The following is a 17,729-nucleotide window of genomic DNA, read 5'->3' on the forward strand; positions in this document are numbered from 1 at the left end:
ACAGGTGGGTGGGGCAATTCTCAACTGACTGACTTGGGCTGGGCTGATCAGGGGAGGTTGCAACAGTCAGGCAAGTCAATGCTCCAGAAGCCTCTGCACCATGAGTGTCTCTGGGCTGAGCACCCCCAGACCTCTGGGCAGTATCTCTGGGTTCCTGCAAGTGGCCTCCCTGCTCGGCCTGGTTCTGCTGCTGCTCAAGGCCGCCCAGCTCTACCTGCGCAGACAGTGGCTGCTCAAAGCCTTCCAGGAGTTCCCGTGCCCTCCTTCCCACTGGCTCTACGGGCACAGCCAGGAGGTAGGAAGGAGTGGGATGGGATTGGGGAGGCTCGAGGGGGCTGGGGCTCTGAGAGCCTGGTCAGCACGTCCATCTGACAAAGCCGTGTTGTATGATGAGCATGTGTCCCCTGGGAGAACCCAGTTTCCCTCTCAGGTCTCTGCTCCTCAGCCCAGTCTGGGGAGCTCACTCCTTCACAGGGAGCCTGTGCCGGTGTTCTTCCCTTCCTTAGGTAGATTTGCAGGCTGATCTGACAGCCCTGCACTTTAGGACAATGACTGTTCCTTCCTGAATCTCCTCCCTCTCAAGGCTGAGCAGCCTCAGCTGTTCTCACAGAAAAGGCTTCTAGATGCCTCCTTGCCCCAGTCACTCAACCCCAACCCCTCTGTCTGGCCCTGAGCCTGCCTGGGAACACAAACATCACTCTATGTGTCCCTGCCCTGTGGGGTTCACAGTCTGTGGAGAAGATAATCAGAAATCTAAGAAGGTGTCATGTCACAGGAAAAGAGCTCACTTGCTGATCTGAGGGTTGATGTCAAGTGTAGGGGGACAATGAGCTCGATGTGCATGAGACTGAGCAATTTTCCAGACTGGTGATTTCATTCATAAAACCCTGATAGGTTGCTGGCACACATGAGTGAGAAGGTTTCCAGGATGGCCCCAGGTAAGGAGCACTGACATTTGAGTTGTGCCACTGAACAGAGTCTGTTTGCCTCCCAGCTCTCATCCCCAAACCCCTGCACTGTGAGCTCCTTGGGGCTGAGGATGTCATCCCCCTTCCTGTGTCCCAGTACCCAGCACAGAGCCTGACACATAGGGATGCCTCACCCAGGTGTGTGAAGTGACAGAGGAAGGAGCAGCCTGCAGGTTGAGTGAGAGACCGTGCCTCCCCAGCCAGCTCTGTTAGCACTGATCGCTGTGGGGAGAGGGTGCAGAACATAGGAGGCAGGGTGTTGGAGAGACTTGAGGCTTCCTCTCTTTTCAGAGAAGGAGGAAAGGTGATTATTAGCAGAGTAGCCAAGACAGGAACTGTTATATCAGCCACAGAGAGACACCCAAAGCCCAGTCTGTTCAGGCAATTTGTACTGATGACTCTAGATTATTTCCTGAATTGGGGAAATTGTGACCTTTTGTTGACGTAGTTGTCAAATTCCTGAGCTAGGATTTGACAAAGGAGCCACTAAAGTTTCCTCCAGTGACATTCTCATGACACGGATGGTCATTAGATGATAGGTAGACCCAGGAAGTAGATCATTTCTATTTACATAACTAACACACTCCTGGTGCTGAATCACCTCTCACCTTCTGCTGGCCTGACAGATATTGCAGCCAAGTTTTTCTTTGCTTATAATACTGTCTGAGATTTTCATTTATTCAATACCTCTGTTATTTCTGAGTCTGGAATTAGAATGCCACATGTAATTAGTTTGAAACTAATCTTTCAGGTCAGATGTCAAGTGACAATTTGGGGCAATTCAGCATATGGGCTCTGTTGTCAATCCACCTAGATTCACATCGCAGCTTTGCCTCGTACTTTGAATACCCGCTTTATGCCTCAGTTTCCTCATCTGTAAATTGAGGATGATGATACTAATAGTACTCAAATGACTTATTATAATCTTAGAATTGGGCCTGGAACAGACAAGGGCCACAGTTACACTCACTCTAATTTCTATGATTTAAAATAATATCAATGCCTGTGAAGGACAAGCATTTTGTAGGCTTAACAAACTCACTGCATTAAATAGGGACGAAATCCAGCAGGAACTATGAAAGGGGACTCACAACTTTGGGATCCACATAGTCCCAACAGCCCCATATTTCTCTGTGTCCTCCCTTCTATTGCAGGTGTAGCTTCCCCGTCAGCAGAGCCCGCACATTTGGCAATGGCCTGTGTGGCCCATTATTTCCTGTCTACCTACTCTCCTTGTGTCTCCCTTTGGGGAAATTCCTTTGTGGCTGCAGTTCCCAGGAACAGCCAGGTGAGGACAGCTATAGTGGAGCACTGCCTGCCGAGTGGCCCCAGCCTGGAGCCCACATGGGCACTGGGTGTTTCCCTACAGCATTAGTACCACTGCCACCATGGGCACCATCTCCTATACAAGAGTCTCAACTGGCTGTGGCCAGACATTCTCAGGGACGGATGGCAGACCCAGCCATTGACAGGAGGGCTGACAGATCAGTAGGCACCTGAATGGCCCAGAGAGGAGAATGGACACGCAGAACACAGTTTAGCTCCTTGGGGTCCCTACGGGAACTAGTGACAGTACCCAGAAGCAGGATTTTCATGAAGCTGACTGGCTTGGGCACTAAGTAATCAGAAAGAAGGCAAGCTGCTGTGCTGAACTACAGTCCTCCAGGCCTCTGCTGGGCCAGCATGAGGGGATCCTAGAGGCCCAGGTAACATAGCTAGGGTGGTAAAAGGCTCCCAATGGTCAGTCTCTACACTGGATCAAAGAAGAAGGGCAGCCCCAGGGATGTACATGACCTGGACCAAAGAGGGGCCTTCTGAAGTTATTCAAGCAGGACACTTCTCAGTTAAGGGCAGGATTGTCTGCCCCACCCCCATCCACACGAGAACATAAGCTCCATGGTAGCAGAGATATGTGTTGCTCACTGCTGAATCTCCAGCAACAAGGCTGTCGATTGACCCAAAGAAAGTATTCAATACACATTTGTCAAATAAATGAAGGAGCTAATCCATCTGCTCATCTACCCATTCATGTATTTGCTCATTCACTGTAGTGGGAACATTTTGGGATGTCTGCTCAGTTCACCTGCTCTGAGATCTTTTCCCCCACATAGGATGGGACCCTGAAAGCCCTATTCAATGTAGACACAGTTGACTGTAGCAGAGGGACCCCTTGGCCACGATATTACAATCCGATTCTCAGAATAGGATTCCCAGAGCCGCTCACACATGACATGTGGTAGATGGTAATGTCCCAACCCCAGAAGGGTAAAAATGCCCTTCTCCACCATGGAGACTCAGCTCCACAAGGTCAGGGACCGTTTTGTGTTTGTTGGTGGCTTTATCACCACCTTCTAGAAACACGTCTGGTACAAGGTAGAGCCTTCATAAACATTTGTTGGGAGAGTGAATGCATGCGTGTACAGAGAGGAAGAATGACAGACTCAGTGCTGACAGCTCTCCAGTCCCTGCATCTGCCCCTTCCACGCTCTGGCTGCCTCCTGCCCTTGGGCTCCATGAGATGCCCTTGGGCTCCATGAGGCACCCTTGGGTCCTCGGCATTCTTTGTTGTCCTTTTCCTTGTCTTACATTAGCTCAAGATTATTCTGTTACTTGCAACAAGAATTTTAATGAAGACTCACTCATTCACTTTCCTACATGTACTCATTCATTCCCTCATGAACTTATTCCTTCTTTGAAAAATAAGGCATAATTCCTATGAACCATGCTCTATGCTTGCTCTAAGAACACAGAGATCACAGGTATTAAAGGTAAGTTTGACAACACAGTGCACAGCAATGAGAACATTGAGTTGAAATATGATACTGGAGACACCCAGGGAGCCTTGGGAACCTGGGGGAAGGATACCTTGAGGTCAGCAGGGTTGGACTGAAACGCAGCTCACCTGGGCATATCCTTCAACCTGGGTTTCCTCATTCTTTAGTGACACAGGGTCACATAATCATCCATCCCTCACACAGGTTTGCCTTGAGCAGTCCATAATTGTTCTAGGTTCCTAGGGCTGCCATTACAAAGTACCACAAACTGGGTGGCTGAAACAATAGAAATGTAGTATCTCACAGTTCTGGAGAGTAGAGGTCCAAAATCAAGGTATTGGTAGGGTTGTTTCCTTCTGCAGCCTTTGAGGGAGGCATCTGTTACAGGCTCTCTCCTTAGCTAGTAAATCAGTATCTTCCCTACATCTCTTCACATCATCTTCTCTCAATGATTGTCTGTCTCTGTGTCCCAGTTTCTCCCTTTTTATAAAGACACAAATCTTATTGGATAAAGGCCTACCCTAATGGCCTCACTTTAACTAGATTACCCTATAAAAACCCTATCTCCAAATAAAATCATATTCTGAGATACTGGGGGTTAGGACTTCAACTTACGAATTTGACGGGGACGCAATTCAACCAATAGCTCTAATATAAGTCTGTGCAAAATTTTGTACACCATGGAGTCCACTACTGAGGCCAAGTCTTGGTGAGAGAACAAGACACCAGATCAGATCCCAGCTCTTCAGAAATGGCTCCAAACTCCTAATCACTGCTGATACGTCTAAAAATATCTCTGTGTGGCCATTCTGCCCTTCACCAACACTCCAAGTGTTGGAGCTAAAGAGAAAGGTTTTATTGATTCATATTTTCCTTTGTGACAGTTACAAGAGGACCAGGACCTACCAGAGCTTCTGAAAAGGGTAGAGAAATTCCCATGTGCCTGTCCTCACTGGTTATGGGGAAGCAAGGTTCTCTTCACGGTCTATGACCCTGACTACATGAAGGTGATCCTGGGGAGATCAGGTGAGAGCAAAACCCACACCCTGGGGCAGCTCTTCCCTCTTGTGTCCATGCTCCTGGGTCTGTGAAATTCCAGAAGAGACTGGCAGTTCAGCCATCAATACCTGACCCTCTTCCAACTACCCTCCAGCCAGAAGCCAGCCTAAGACCAACACTGTTTACATAAACTGAAGGCTTAGGGAGCTGTGTGGGGCTGAATTTCTTATTTCTTCTTTCTTTCTTTCTTTCCTTTTTAACCAAATGGAGATGATCTGTTATGTAAATTGCCCCAGAATGAAAGACAATTTCCTTTGCACCCTGACTTGGGTTTGGCATCTCTAACTGTTGCCTGTCCTGGCTCATGGGATGGCTAAGACACCATCAATTGCAGAAAAATCAGCCTTCTGTGTTTTCTTTGGCACTGAGGACAGAGCTAGTGTTTCTTGCAGATTCAACATCCTAGTCCTGTGGGTGCCTTGCTGCTGGGACACTGAGTCTGCCTTCCTGAGTCCACAGTGACTATCAGGACAGAGAGTCAGGGAGCAGAGGCAGATGGGCAGTGGTTAAGATAAACTGGCAGTTGATAATCATCAGGAAGCGATCACAGCCCATGATCTGGACTAAAGCTGGCTCCTGAGAGCTGCTGGTATTGTTTGGTCCCCTGCACCTTGTTGTAATGTCCTTCCTTACCTTTCAGACCCCAAACCTCTTGGTACCTACAGATTCCTGGCTCCTTGGATTGGTAAGTATGTCAAACTAGGACTGCGGTCCACCCACCAGCTCTGTTTGCCAAGAGCTATCTCTTGGACTCAAAGAAAACAACAGGTGACTGGCTACCAAGTCACCACACTTGTCTCTGGATCAAGCCTCATTTCTCTTCTTGCAACAAGACCCTCCCCCTTCCTAATGGTGGTGAAAGGCCTGCTGAAGCTCAGCTTCTTCCACATTACTTCTCAGCCCTTGCCAAGGATCTCAGCCTGACTTGTATTGAAGTGCATCTATGACCTGCCCCTACTCTTTTTCAAGCTTTATCTCACAGCTGTCATAATCACTTCCTATGTACCAGCCATTATGGGAAACTCTCAGTCCTGAAATGTACTGGACTTTCCTGCCTTTGTCCATGATGAGCCTTCTTCTGACACCCTTGGTTCCTCCCAAATTGTCTCCATTTGTTGTTCTGATCCCATTTCCCACCCCCCACATATCCATCTCTGGCCCAGGGTATGGTTTGCTCCTCTTGAATGGGCAGACATGGTTCCAGCACCGGCGGATGCTGACTCCAGCCTTCCACTATGACATCCTGAAGCCCTATGTAGGGCTCATGGCTGACTCTGTCCGAGTGATGCTGGTAAGGCCATTCGTCTCTCAGCGGCACATGCTCACACACAGCAAAACTCACAGAGGCAAGTCCAGACACATGTGTCCCCCAGACATCCATCAGACATAGGCATCCAGAATAACATTATGAGACAGGGCTCCCAAAGTGAATTGGACAGGACGGTATCCAGGTACCAGCTTAAAACCACACTTTGCTCATCACTAAGGTAAAGGCAGGGCATGGTGGATACAAGGTCTGCTCTCCTCTCACCTCCATGAATTCATCCTGGTGGACTAGAGCAAAGGTCATTCTCGTGGACAACAGGACAAGCTGACCATGGTTAACCTGAGCAGTGGCAGCTTCAGTGGTGGGATGGACAAGCCAGGATGTCACTCAGGTGGGCCCTGACCTGGGGCCCAGGGCTTCTACATGGTTTTGAGCTGCTCCATGGAGGGAAATGGAGTCCAGGATTATACTCTCAGAGCAAGGACCTACCATGACCTCACCTCCCATCAGGACTCTGATTTATCACCAAGTCTTCTCAGTTAACATTTGACGAATGAAAGGAATTGAAGTCCTTGATGCCCCTTCCATGGGAGCCCCAGTAATCTCCCCTTAGGATTTTTCTTGTCTTGACATGTTTGCTCCATAAAGTTGGACTTCTCCTGTCCATCAGGTCTAACTGAGCCCCGTGACAGAAAAGTTTTCCCCTTTGTCTCCGTAAAGAGAAGGTTTTCTGCTCTGCCCAAAGTGGTTATCATGGTAACTTGTTCTTAAAATTCAAAACTAACTCAGACTATTATAACAGAAATGTTTAGTTATATAATAAAAGTTTATGAGAAAATAGGCCTCATGTTACAAACATTTGCCTTACATTCTTAATTTGCTCTAATGCATCTGTTCTGGAAAGTGAGGTATTCTAAACAGGATATCTGGAGAGAGAGAGAGCGTGGCCTTGTCATCATGAGTCTCCTAGGGGAGAGAGTAGAGTGAATGTCTCCCTCCCACCGCAGGACAAATGGGAGAAGCTCATCAGCCAGGACTCACATCTGGAGATCTTTGGACATGTCTCCTTGATGACCCTGGACACCATCATGAAGTGTGCCTTCAGCCACCAGGGCAGCGTGCAGACAGACAGGTCAGTGATTGCCCTTCAGCTGGAGGGTCTTCTTTCTTACCTACTGGTGTGGACTTACCTGAGTAGCAAGTGGGACAACTTAGATGTTCACCTCTACACTAAGCAAGATTCTGCCCACAGTTCAAGACAAGTTCAAATTCCAGCCAGATCAAACCTTGACCCAACCGTGGATCGCTGACCCCTGGCACAGGTAGAAGCCTGGCTGACCCCACCACTTATAATGAGGGACTGAGGGTCTCAAGGGCTGTGAGATGACAATGACCAATGCCTCAGTGTCCTGTCCCCACTGATTAAGGAAACTTCCACCCAGAGCCCCGCTCCACCTTCAGGTCAGAGGCCTCCCTCTACTCCAGTCTCTTCTGCGTCTTCTCCCTTTAGGAACTCCCAATCCTACATGCAGGCTGTTGAGGACCTGAAGAATCTGTTTTTTTTCCGCATAAGAAATATCTTCTACCACAATGACACCATCTACAGACTGACCTCTGATGGCCGCTGGAACCACCGGGCATCCCAGCTTGCCCATCAACACACAGGTTTTGGCTCCTGCTCCCTGGGCTACTCCCCTCCTTCATCAGGCACATTTCAAAGGGACTGGTCTGACTCCTCAAGTAGATCCAGGCCCCCTGGATCCCCTCCAAGATCTGGGACACACTCATGCTGTGTACTTCCCTGATGCAGGCTTTGGGCACCAACCTGGTGATGTTAGGGTTCCAGGTGCTGTGCACCACATGGGTGATGACTAAGTGAACCCCTTGCTCAGCAGCATTCAAGCCAAGTTTCCATGAGCTGTGCTATTATGGGGATTTTTGACCTGCAATCAGATGGTGCAAGAGCTCTCATCCCTTACGTGCACACACACTCCAACATTCATCCTGATCCACCTGGCACCCAGATTGGGGCAGCAGGAAGATGGGGCTGTTGTGGGTTGCCGTATCTGGGAACCCAGAGCTCTCAGCTCTTCCTTAGAACCACTGTTCTGCCACAGAACGAGTGATAAACTTGAGGAAGGCTCACCTGCAGAAGGAGGGAGAGCTGGAGAAGGTCAGGAAGAAGAGGCACTTGGATTTCCTGGACATCCTCCTCTTTTCCAAAGTGAGTGTGTGTAGGAGAGGGCTGAGGCTTTACCCAGGAGTGCAGAAGATGGGGCAAACCCGGCACTCTCACGGTGCCTTCTCCAGATGGAGAATGGGAGCAGTTTGTCTGATGAGGACCTCCGTGCCGAGGTGGATACATTCATGTTTGAGGGCCACGACACCACAGCCAGTGGCATCTCCTGGATCCTCTACGCTCTGGCCATGCACCCCGAGCATCAGCAGAGGTGCCGGGAGGAGATCCAGGGCCTCCTGGGAGATGGTGCCTCCATCAGCTGGTGAGTGCTCAAGAGACGGGAGAGCCCTGCCCACTCAGCTAGAGAAGGCCCTGGTCTTCCCAGACCCTGCCCGCCCTTCAGGATGGGCTTCGGTTTCAGGGACCACCTGGACCAGATGCCCTACACCACCATGTGCATCAAGGAGGCACTGCGACTCTATCCACCAGTACCAGCCATCGGCAGAGAGCTCACCAAGCCCATCACCTTCCCTGATGGACGCTCCTTACCCAAAGGTATGCAGTCCATCACACTCACTAACCTCAGCACTCTGCAAGTTTGTAAACAAGGAAGATCAGAAACCACATGTCCTAGAGCTGCTCTGCACTTTCTCTGTTTTGTTTTCCTCTCTAGAAAATCAATACTTACTTTGTAGTTCAGATGAGATGTATGAAATGCTTAGCACAGACCTTGAGACCAACAAAATCTCAGTATAGAAATACTACCCTCTGAATGTTGGTTCAGAAATTATCCCTAAAATTCAAATTCCCTGAGATGTGAGGTCTGGAGAAACAATGAGACAGGGGTAGTGGGAGGTGTGGTTCTTTCCTTTTGGGATCTAGGAAAATGAGGGAGATCAGGGAATCCACTGCCACGGATCAGATGGTCCAGTCACAAGACCCCTCAGGTTGATGGCAGAGAGTAGCTGATGACCACATCTGAAACTTCTGCCATGGTTTCAGGCCATCCCTTACCTCACCTTCCATTGGGTTTGAACCCCAGCCCTGCTACATCCTTCTGTGTGATCATAGGGAAGTCACTCAGTCTCTATGAGGCTCAGGTGCCTCATCTGAACAATGGGGTTATGAGAGCCTTTCCTGGAGGGTGGATGTGAGTATTGAATGGGTTAATGCATATCCCCCAAGAGCTCATGGATGGCACCTGACAAATGTGAGTTTTCACTTGAGTTGCTCCAAAAAGTTAGCCTCCAATTCTTTCTTGCTTCTCAATCCTGGGTCCTGGTTATCTCCTCCTAATCTGTGCACATGAGCTTTGCCGTGTCCACCCCACCTCTCTTGCAGCAGGCTCATTCCACTCAGAGTGATGGGAAGTGGCTTTCATGTCTTTCCTGCATGCACATGCCCCCTCCTGCCACAGGGACAGGGACCCACCCCATGTGTATGATCACTCTGCTCTCTTCTCCTTCTGCCCCATAGGAATCATGATTGCGCTCTCCTTTTATGCCCTTCACCACAACCCGGAGGTGTGGCCGAACCCAGAGGTATGATGGGCATGGGAGGAAGGGATGGGATGATCTCTCCAGACCAACACCTCTTCCCACTCCCAACTTTGGCAATCTTATCCCCTCGTGGATTGGAAGGAGGGACCTGACCCCACCTGCCTTGGTCCTGTTGCTCTCTCTGCAGGTGTTTGATCCTTCCCGGTTTGCACCGGGTTCTACTCAACACAGCCATGCTTTCCTGCCCTTCTCAGGAGGATCAAGGTGAGGTATCCTGTACTTGGGAGAGGAGTGTCACTGCCTGCACACCCGATGTTTGTGACCTCCTATATTCATATTGTGTCTATAGTTATGTCCTTGTGTGTCAGTGCATTGGGAAGGAGGGGTGTGTCTCTATGCACACAAGAAAGGTGGCATTTCTGGGCACCCCACAGGGACTTTGACCCATTGACTTTCCCAATGGCTGCCACAATCAGTGACTGTGGCTGTTCCAAAGTTCGATGTATTCTGGTGTTTTCTACACTTTAGGAGTATGAATTTTCAGAATTAGAATTTTCATGAAAATTAAAATTCAGATGTCTGCATTTCTCCATTATCAGTAATCTTAACAGGTGGTGTCTCTCTTCCCAAGTTTGCTGTCTGGCTCAGGGCCTTTTCTCCGTAATTCTCTGATCCTCCACTCGCTGTCTCAGTGATGTTTGTGTGTGCTGAGTTTACCAGCCCCTTCCTTGTCCTAAGTGTTCAGCCACATATACGGAAGGTTACAGTAGCCATTGGAAGAAAATTTCACACCAGTGTGTGTCATCTCTATTTTTGCAGTCTATCCCAATAAAATTTGACTGCATATTAATATTTACATAACCATGACAACTTTTCCAGTTGGAAAAACTTCTTTATGACACTGGATCTATATACTATAGTCCCAGAGACTCCTTGGTCCTATGTTGGCATAAAGCACAACAATGAGGACAATCAACTGCTTTTGAGAGAAGATCCACTATTCCGTGTATAACACATGGCTTTGAAAGCTTCCTGGTGTGTAAAATCTAAAGCACACTCGAGACAGCTGTTGAGCTGGACAAGTCCACTCCAGAGCGGCTGCTGTGAAAATCCTCCAGGGCTGCTGAAATCGTCCTGTGAAACAGGAACTTCTGAAAAAATTGTAAGTTGTTACTAGAAACAAGTTTTTTCTGAATCCATAATTCTATGAATTCTTCAAATGGTGAAGCAACTTTCACAGAACAGGCTTTAAGCAAGCTGTTCTTCCAGAAATGGGCTGTAGGAATTGCTTTCACCTAGAACTTGGTCCTTCCTCATAGACTTGGGCTGCAGGCTGTGGCTGCCACTAGAGGATGGGAAAGTATTAGAAAGCTCATTTCCTAGGTCAGACTTAATGTCTACATTCCCTTTCAGTCTTTTTTCTTGGTCAATTCAATTAACTTCATTCAGTTATAAAACTATGTACTAAGCCCAACTCTGTGTGCCAAGTCCTGTGCTGGCAGATGGGAACACAGAGATGAAAGATACTGTCCCTGCCTCCAAGACTTCATAGTCAAGAAACAAATACCTCTACTCAAGACACACATCATTCATTCATTCATTCTTTCAGTCACTCATTCACTCATAGAGCAGATTGCTGGATGCTCCATGTTCCTGGCACTGTCCTGGGCACAGGACAGTGATGTGTCCTTGAGTAAAATATTCATGGTGACTTGGGGGCTGAGGAAGAAAAGGTAGAGCCAGCAGAGGGGTGAGGGCGGCTGTCATTGGACTTAGCCTTGAGCATGTGGCAGGCAGAGGTGGAGGGAGGCATTCTCAGCGATCTCAACAAGAGCTGAGCTAGGAAGTGGAGCTGGACAGGTAAGAGGTGAGTGAGGCAACAACCCATAGAGGGCTTTGGTGCCAGCTGAGGAATCTGGACAAGTCCTTCCTATGATGGAGGCACAGGAGGGTCTGAGCTGGGGTGTTGCTTGGTGTAGAGGGAGGGGAGGCAGGCAGACAGAAAGTCCAGATGATGAGACTGAAGGATGACAAGGAGGGACATTCCTGGACTATATTGGAAGGCTACAGAAGCTGGTTGACTGAGGGGATGAGGAGGAGGCAGGGGTCTAGACCACTGATTTGGAGGCATATAGTATAACAGGCTGAGGGTCACTAACCTCTGGACCCTCCAGGAAGCTTCCCTGTTGCCACTTGGCCTTCCTTATACAACTCCATCTTGTCCTCTTTCTGAGGATCAGGGTCTCTGTGTGTCCCCATAGATGTAGAGGATCAGAGAGTCTGGCCCAGCCTGTCGCCTACCTTCCCCTGACCCGTTCTCCAAGTTGTGAAACCAGAAACTGCTTGTGGAGGGAGTGAACAAACTAATAATAATATTTTTGGTGATTCGCTTGACTTGACTGGTGACTAGAGCGCTGACCCTCACCTACCGGGATTTCAGGCCTGCTGAGAGCAGAGGTAGCGCCTAGGAGCTAGTCCTGGGGGAGAGGTAGGCTTTGACAGAGGCCAAGTGGAGAATGCAAACCAAAGCTTGGGGTAGAGGTGTGTGACCTGGAGGGATGGGATGGGGGCTGGGCCACATGCAGGAGGGCCCTGAATGCCCTGTTCCTGGCTGGGGCTTAGTAGTCAATTCCTGCCCAGTTCAGAACAAAGTTGGAAGCCACTTCTCATTTTGATTTCCCTCCCTGGCCCAGGAACTGCATCGGGAAGCAGTTTGCCATGAAGGAGTTGAAGGTGGCCGTGGCCCTGACTCTGCTCCGCTTTGAGCTGTCACCAGATCCCTCCAGAGTCCCTGTTCCCATTCCAAGAATTGTGTTGATGTCCAAGAGTGGGATCCACCTGCATCTCAGGAAGCTGCTCTAACCCTTGTGGGGACAATGATGGGCTCTGAGTCACCCCTGCAACCATCCTGTCTTCCTGTCGCTCTCTCCTGCCCCTGCCTGTCTGCCCACTGCCTACTTTCTATCTGCCCACCTGTCAGCCTACCTGATCTCCTGCCTCCTGCCCATCAGACTGTTGCCCTTCTCTCTCTCATTCTCTCCAGGCTTCCTACCTGTTTGTGTGTGTGTCTCTGACTCACCTGCAGCTCTGACTGTCACCCAACTCCTCACCTTCCTGTCCTCTAGCCTGTCTGCCTGTCTATCCCCATGTTAGTTTCCTTTGCTGCTATAATAATTTACTGCAAGTTTATTCTCTTATGGTTCTGGAGTCAGAAGTCTGAAATATCTTTGCTGGAACGCAAACAAGGTGTTGGCAGGGCCACCCAACCTCCAAGGATCTAGGAGAGAAAATCTTTGCCTTCCCAGCATCTAGAGCTGCATTCCTTGGCTCCTGAAGCCTTCTCCATATTCAGATGCAGCAACATCTTCAAGTGTCTCTCCGTTCTGTCTTCACCGGGCCTTCTTGTTTATGAGGACCTTTGTGGTCACATGAGCCCACTCAAATAAGACAGGACGTAGTCACAGGTCCAGGGATTAGGACGTGGACACCACAGGGAGCCAGTATTCAGCCTGCAGAGTCACTGTGTAACTACCATCTCTCTGTCCTCCCAATAACTGATCTCTTCTGTCTGTTAGATGTCTACCCTTTTGTCATTCACACACCTTCTCTTTCTTTCCCACATTCTGTAATAAATTTCACAATGTTGCATGGAGTTTTGTCTTCCCTTTGAAGGAGACGGATGGAAGACAAGCGAGAGAAGGGGAGGGAAGACAGAGGAGACAAGGAAGGGAGATTTTATCTGCTCTGTGGTGCCAGGACCCCAGCAAAGCCAGTCATATCGCATTGCCTCAGAGGGCAAGGTGTGGGCTTCTGTCCAGGAGGGACTGGGAGAAGCCCAGTTGGGCAGATGGCTGGGCTGGTGGGAGAGGACGTCACATCCCAAGCAGTAAACAGTGACACCTCCCCCACAGGACAACCTCTTGGCAGTCCCCTGCATCTCTGGTTGGCTACTCTGAGGGAGGAGGGTCTTCTTCAAGCCCGTCACAGTTGGGGACTTCGTGGGGACTGGTCCTCCTGTCCCTGGGTCCTGACCCTGTACCAGGCCCCTTTGCACTCCTCCACCAGCCTCTCTCAACCCAGCCCTGCTCTCCTGGTGGTTCTTCACATAGTTCCCTCCCCCTCCCACCTCCTGCCTTTCCCAGCCCAGGGTCCTTGATATTATAGACAGACATCCTACAGCCCTCTGCCTGTGCTATGATGCCACAATCTGCCTCCCTGGAGGGGATTGCGCCCAGCCAGTGCCTGTAGTCAGGACCTCTCTCCCAGTCTCCTGGTCTCCTACTCCAGGAAGCCTTCCCTGATCCCTCAGGCCAATTAACCTGTAACTTTACCAAGCCCTTACTGTCAGTTCTGCTCACTTGACACACAGAATGCCACCTGGTGGAGGAAGGGATCTCTGTCAACGTCCACCTCTTGTCTCCTCCTCCAGCCTATAAGGGTCTAGGGTGCAAGGCCAGGTATTTGTCATCTTCTGCATCCCTAGCACAGGAACTAACCTGGGGTAGGGCTCAGTGAGTTTATGGAGTGAATAAATAAAAGATCAACTGAATGAATGCAAGAATGAAGAAAGTCTAAGGTTCTAAGATTCTAGGGTGCTAAGATTCTTTGCAGTCTTAGAAGTCTAGTGTTGGTCTTCAGGCCTTCTAGCATGTGACCAAACGTCCCAGTTAGGACATCTCTCCCTGGTGCTATGGCAAGCCGCACCCGAATCATCCCACCTCTGAGACTTTGCTGCTATGTGTCACAGGACAAGGAACAGGTCATGTTTGCAGGAGAAACAGGGAAACCATGGTTAAGCGCCCCTGCTGCTATCCAGTGAACCCCATCCCAGAGGATGGTGCGCAGGCCCTCTGGGACCAGTTCTCAGCTGGGCGCGCAATCACCCGAGCCGTCAGGCGAATGTCCAGAAAGCCCAGGTGCCGGTTCCGGATCTTCTCCTGCTCTTTCTCATCCTGCAGGGCTGCCTTCCGTTCCCTGATGACCTGGTCTGGGCCAGAGCACAGGGTGTTACTGGCTGGGGACCCAACCTCAGCTCTAAGGGGAACCAAGCTCTTGCAAAGGGACAGACCCTGGAGGGGCTGAGAGGAGCTGGACTAGAAGCTGGGTTTTCCGTGGGTGGGCCCTGTGGCAAAGGCCCACCTGTGTGGTCGTGGGCCACCTGGAAGGCCTGCAGGAAGTGGCGGCCATGATGGATGAGTGAGTAGATGAAGTCGTTGTGGTACTGGAAGGACTCGATGCGCTGCTGTGTCAGCAGAGTGAGCTCGCTGACCGCCTGGTAATAACTACTGTCCCTGCACAGCCGAGAAAGGGAGGGTCTCTCAGACGCTGACCTCCAGCAGAAGCCAAGCAGCTCCATTCCAGAATCCTCCCCAACTGCAGTGCTTTCTGCCTTCCTCTCCCTGTCCTTAAGTCTCCCCACTAAAGCCAGACTCCATCTCCACATCAGGGGCAAGGCCCAGCTCCTCCTGACCTGGAGATCCCTAGGGCATGACCCTATGTTCTCTCAGACCATGGCCCAGGAGTCCTGCCAAGTCTCCCCTCGGAGCTGGTCTGGGTGGAGAGTGTGGTCAGCCCCAAGTGCCCCCTGACCTGTGACCCAGGCCAGTGTCTGCTTTGCCAAAGGTGCAAAGTGTGCATGAAGGTGTCCAGCGCCAGGTGGCCCACATCACAGAAGATGTCAAAGCTCTTATCCTCACGAGCCTTCTCCTCCCACTTGTCCTGGGGCACAGAGATGGAAGGTAATGTGAGGGGCCAGCTGGACTGAGTGACCCACCCCTGCCCTCCAGAACCCACAGCCGGTCCTCTTCACGTGCACCCCCAGTCCCTGGCCTGGCCTCCATCCTGCCAGAATGTCAGGGTGGGGGTGGGCAGGGGCTGCAAATCAGAGGGTGGGACCAGAAGGCAGGCTTTGCACATGCACAAGGACACTTCCTCCCAGTGAGGGCAGCCTGCATAGACGGGAAAAGGAGGCCCGAGGGCTGGTGAGCTCCCCAGCACAGTCTGTGAGTAAGTCAGGCCTGCAGTCATGCTGGGGAGGAGTTCCTGCAAAGGGAAGATCCTAGCCCTGGTAACCTCTGGGGATTATCAGCCCTGAGACCCTGAGCCTGCCGCCTGACCCCAGCATCCCTTTTAGAGATGAGGCACTAATGGCATTGTTTTAGGCAGTCGAGGGGGACAGAGAATGAGGAGGAGACACATTTTAGGTGTGAAAGACCTTCCTAATATCCTCACATACAGGCAGCCCTCAAATCTGCTACAGTAGGAGCCTTCTTGGGGCCCCACGGAGGCCCTTTGGTCCGGGAGGGAGGGCTGGGTCTCCTGGTGGAGACGAGGGCCAGGGCTGCCTGGCCACTGGGACCTTCAGCACCTGGTCAGCACCTGCACTCAGCAGGCGGCAGGTGGAGAAGGCTCAGCACTGCTATGGCAGGCAGAATGGGGCCTCAGGGCCTCAGGGATTCTCCTCGCTGCCCTCCCCCAGGGAAAACCGGGTGGGGAGGGTCTGGCCAGCAGCCACAGCCACCAGGAGCCTGGCAGGGTGCTCACCAGCATTGCATGCATGGAGTCAGCGAACATGGCGACGTAGGACTTCAGTACATCATAATGGAAGCCAGGCGTGAGCAGCTTGCGGTGCTGGAACCACTTGGGCCCATGAAGGACCAGCAGGCCTTTCCCTGGGGAAAGGATGGGAGGGGGAGTGCCCGTCAGTCCACACAATCCTGCCCCACCCATGGCAACCTAGGAACAAGCACACCCCACCCCACCTCACCCCACCCATGTCCTGCCTGCCCAACCTCATATCCCCACCCAGCTCTGCCTTCCAGCCACCCAGACAGCCTCACAGCCTCTGTGACACCTGCATTGGTCCTACCACCCCTCCTTTCCTCATGCCCGGCCCTGGTCACCAAAACCCATAAAATCTCCTAGGACCAACCTAGTGCCACCTCCTCCAGGAAGCTGTTCTGCACGCTCACACATTTTCAGAGCCCTGGCTCTGCCTGAGAGAAGGACTCACCTGAAAGGAGAAGGTACCTGAGCCCCATTTCCCCACCAGCCAGGAGATCTCCTGCCTCCTTCCCTGTCTCCCACGGAGCAGCTGAGCTTAGGAGGGGCCCTTAGGAGCCTGGTAGTCTGGTTAATGGGTAACTGACTAAGTAGACAGGGCAGGGAGGGACAAAGCAGGGAAGGATCCTGGTCACCCAGCTCCAAAGGTCTGGGCTGGGAGGGCAGTTGCCCACTCACCAATCCACTGAAGGAGGAAGTCATAAACATCCGGTGCCTTAGGATCTGCAGGAAAAAGAGAAGATTCAGGCCAGCTGGGGACTGGGGGATCCCAGAGGAGGCTTGGTGATAAATAGGATGGGGACCTCAGCTGCCCAGACTCAGGGGGCAGGCCTGGGTTCCTCCCCACATGGTGCCCTAAGACCTTTGTTCTCAGGAAGCCCCACCCTCTCTCAGGAGCACTGACTCCCTTGGCCATACACAGCTTTGGCATAGTCAGGCTCATAGATGTTCAGGAAGCCAACGAACTGCCCATACCAGAGTGGGTGGGCGTAGGGGAACTGGTGGGCCCAGGACACCACCTTGTCCAGGCTCCCCATCTGCTGGATCTGAAATGGCAACAGAGTTCCAAGCCATTCAGGAACCCAACATCACCAGCCAGGCCACAACACCCTGGGCTGGGAAGAGAGGAGGCTTCCCAGCAGGCCCTGGGAGCATTTCTCCCTCCGCCTGGATACCTTCCCAGCCAGTCCCCCCGTCCATCTCTGGGATCTATCCATCTCTGGGCTCAGGCCCCTCTCCAGCCCCACAGCCACAGCTTTAAGCCCAAGCCACCCTCTTATTGCACTTAGCTTGGCTCAACAACCCCAAACTGGCCAAGCTGCTCCCATCTCCTGCCTGCCACCAACCCTCTGTCCACACTGCAGCCAGAAAGAGCTTTCTCCTCAGCACTAAAGCTTTTTCATTAGAAAGATTATACCAGCT

General features: G+C 51.2%; 1 protein-coding gene and 1 pseudogene across 4 annotated transcripts; one reads left to right on the forward strand and one right to left on the reverse strand.

The window, feature by feature from the left end:
• Positions 1-13,394, forward strand: LOC100064092 (cytochrome P450 4A11). Of its 4 annotated transcripts, none has more exons than XM_023630427.2 (13): positions 7-295; positions 2,123-2,256; positions 4,627-4,768; positions 5,442-5,486; positions 5,965-6,092; positions 7,076-7,200; positions 7,579-7,733; positions 8,186-8,292; positions 8,379-8,569; positions 8,669-8,802; positions 9,724-9,788; positions 9,934-10,010; positions 12,440-13,394. In XM_023630427.2, the coding sequence occupies exons 1-13, from the start codon at positions 79-81 to the stop codon at positions 12,606-12,608; spliced, it is 1,689 nt and encodes a 562-aa protein (XP_023486195.2). In that variant the 5' UTR covers positions 7-78; the 3' UTR covers positions 12,609-13,394. The 4 variants fall into 4 exon arrangements, with proteins under 4 accessions (XP_023486199.2, XP_023486195.2, XP_070104277.1 ...); XM_070248176.1 differs by having other exon boundaries at positions 34-295; positions 7,642-7,733; XM_023630431.2 differs by lacking the exon at positions 2,123-2,256 and having other exon boundaries at positions 1-295.
• Positions 1-17,389, reverse strand: part of LOC102148080 (cytochrome P450 4B1-like) — a 93,342-nt pseudogene extending 75,953 nt beyond the window's left edge.
• Positions 17,390-17,729: the final 340 nt, after the last annotated feature.

This window comes from Equus caballus, chromosome 2, assembly GCF_041296265.1.
Source record: "Equus caballus isolate H_3958 breed thoroughbred chromosome 2, TB-T2T, whole genome shotgun sequence".
Taxonomy (NCBI): domain Eukaryota; kingdom Metazoa; phylum Chordata; class Mammalia; order Perissodactyla; family Equidae; genus Equus; species Equus caballus.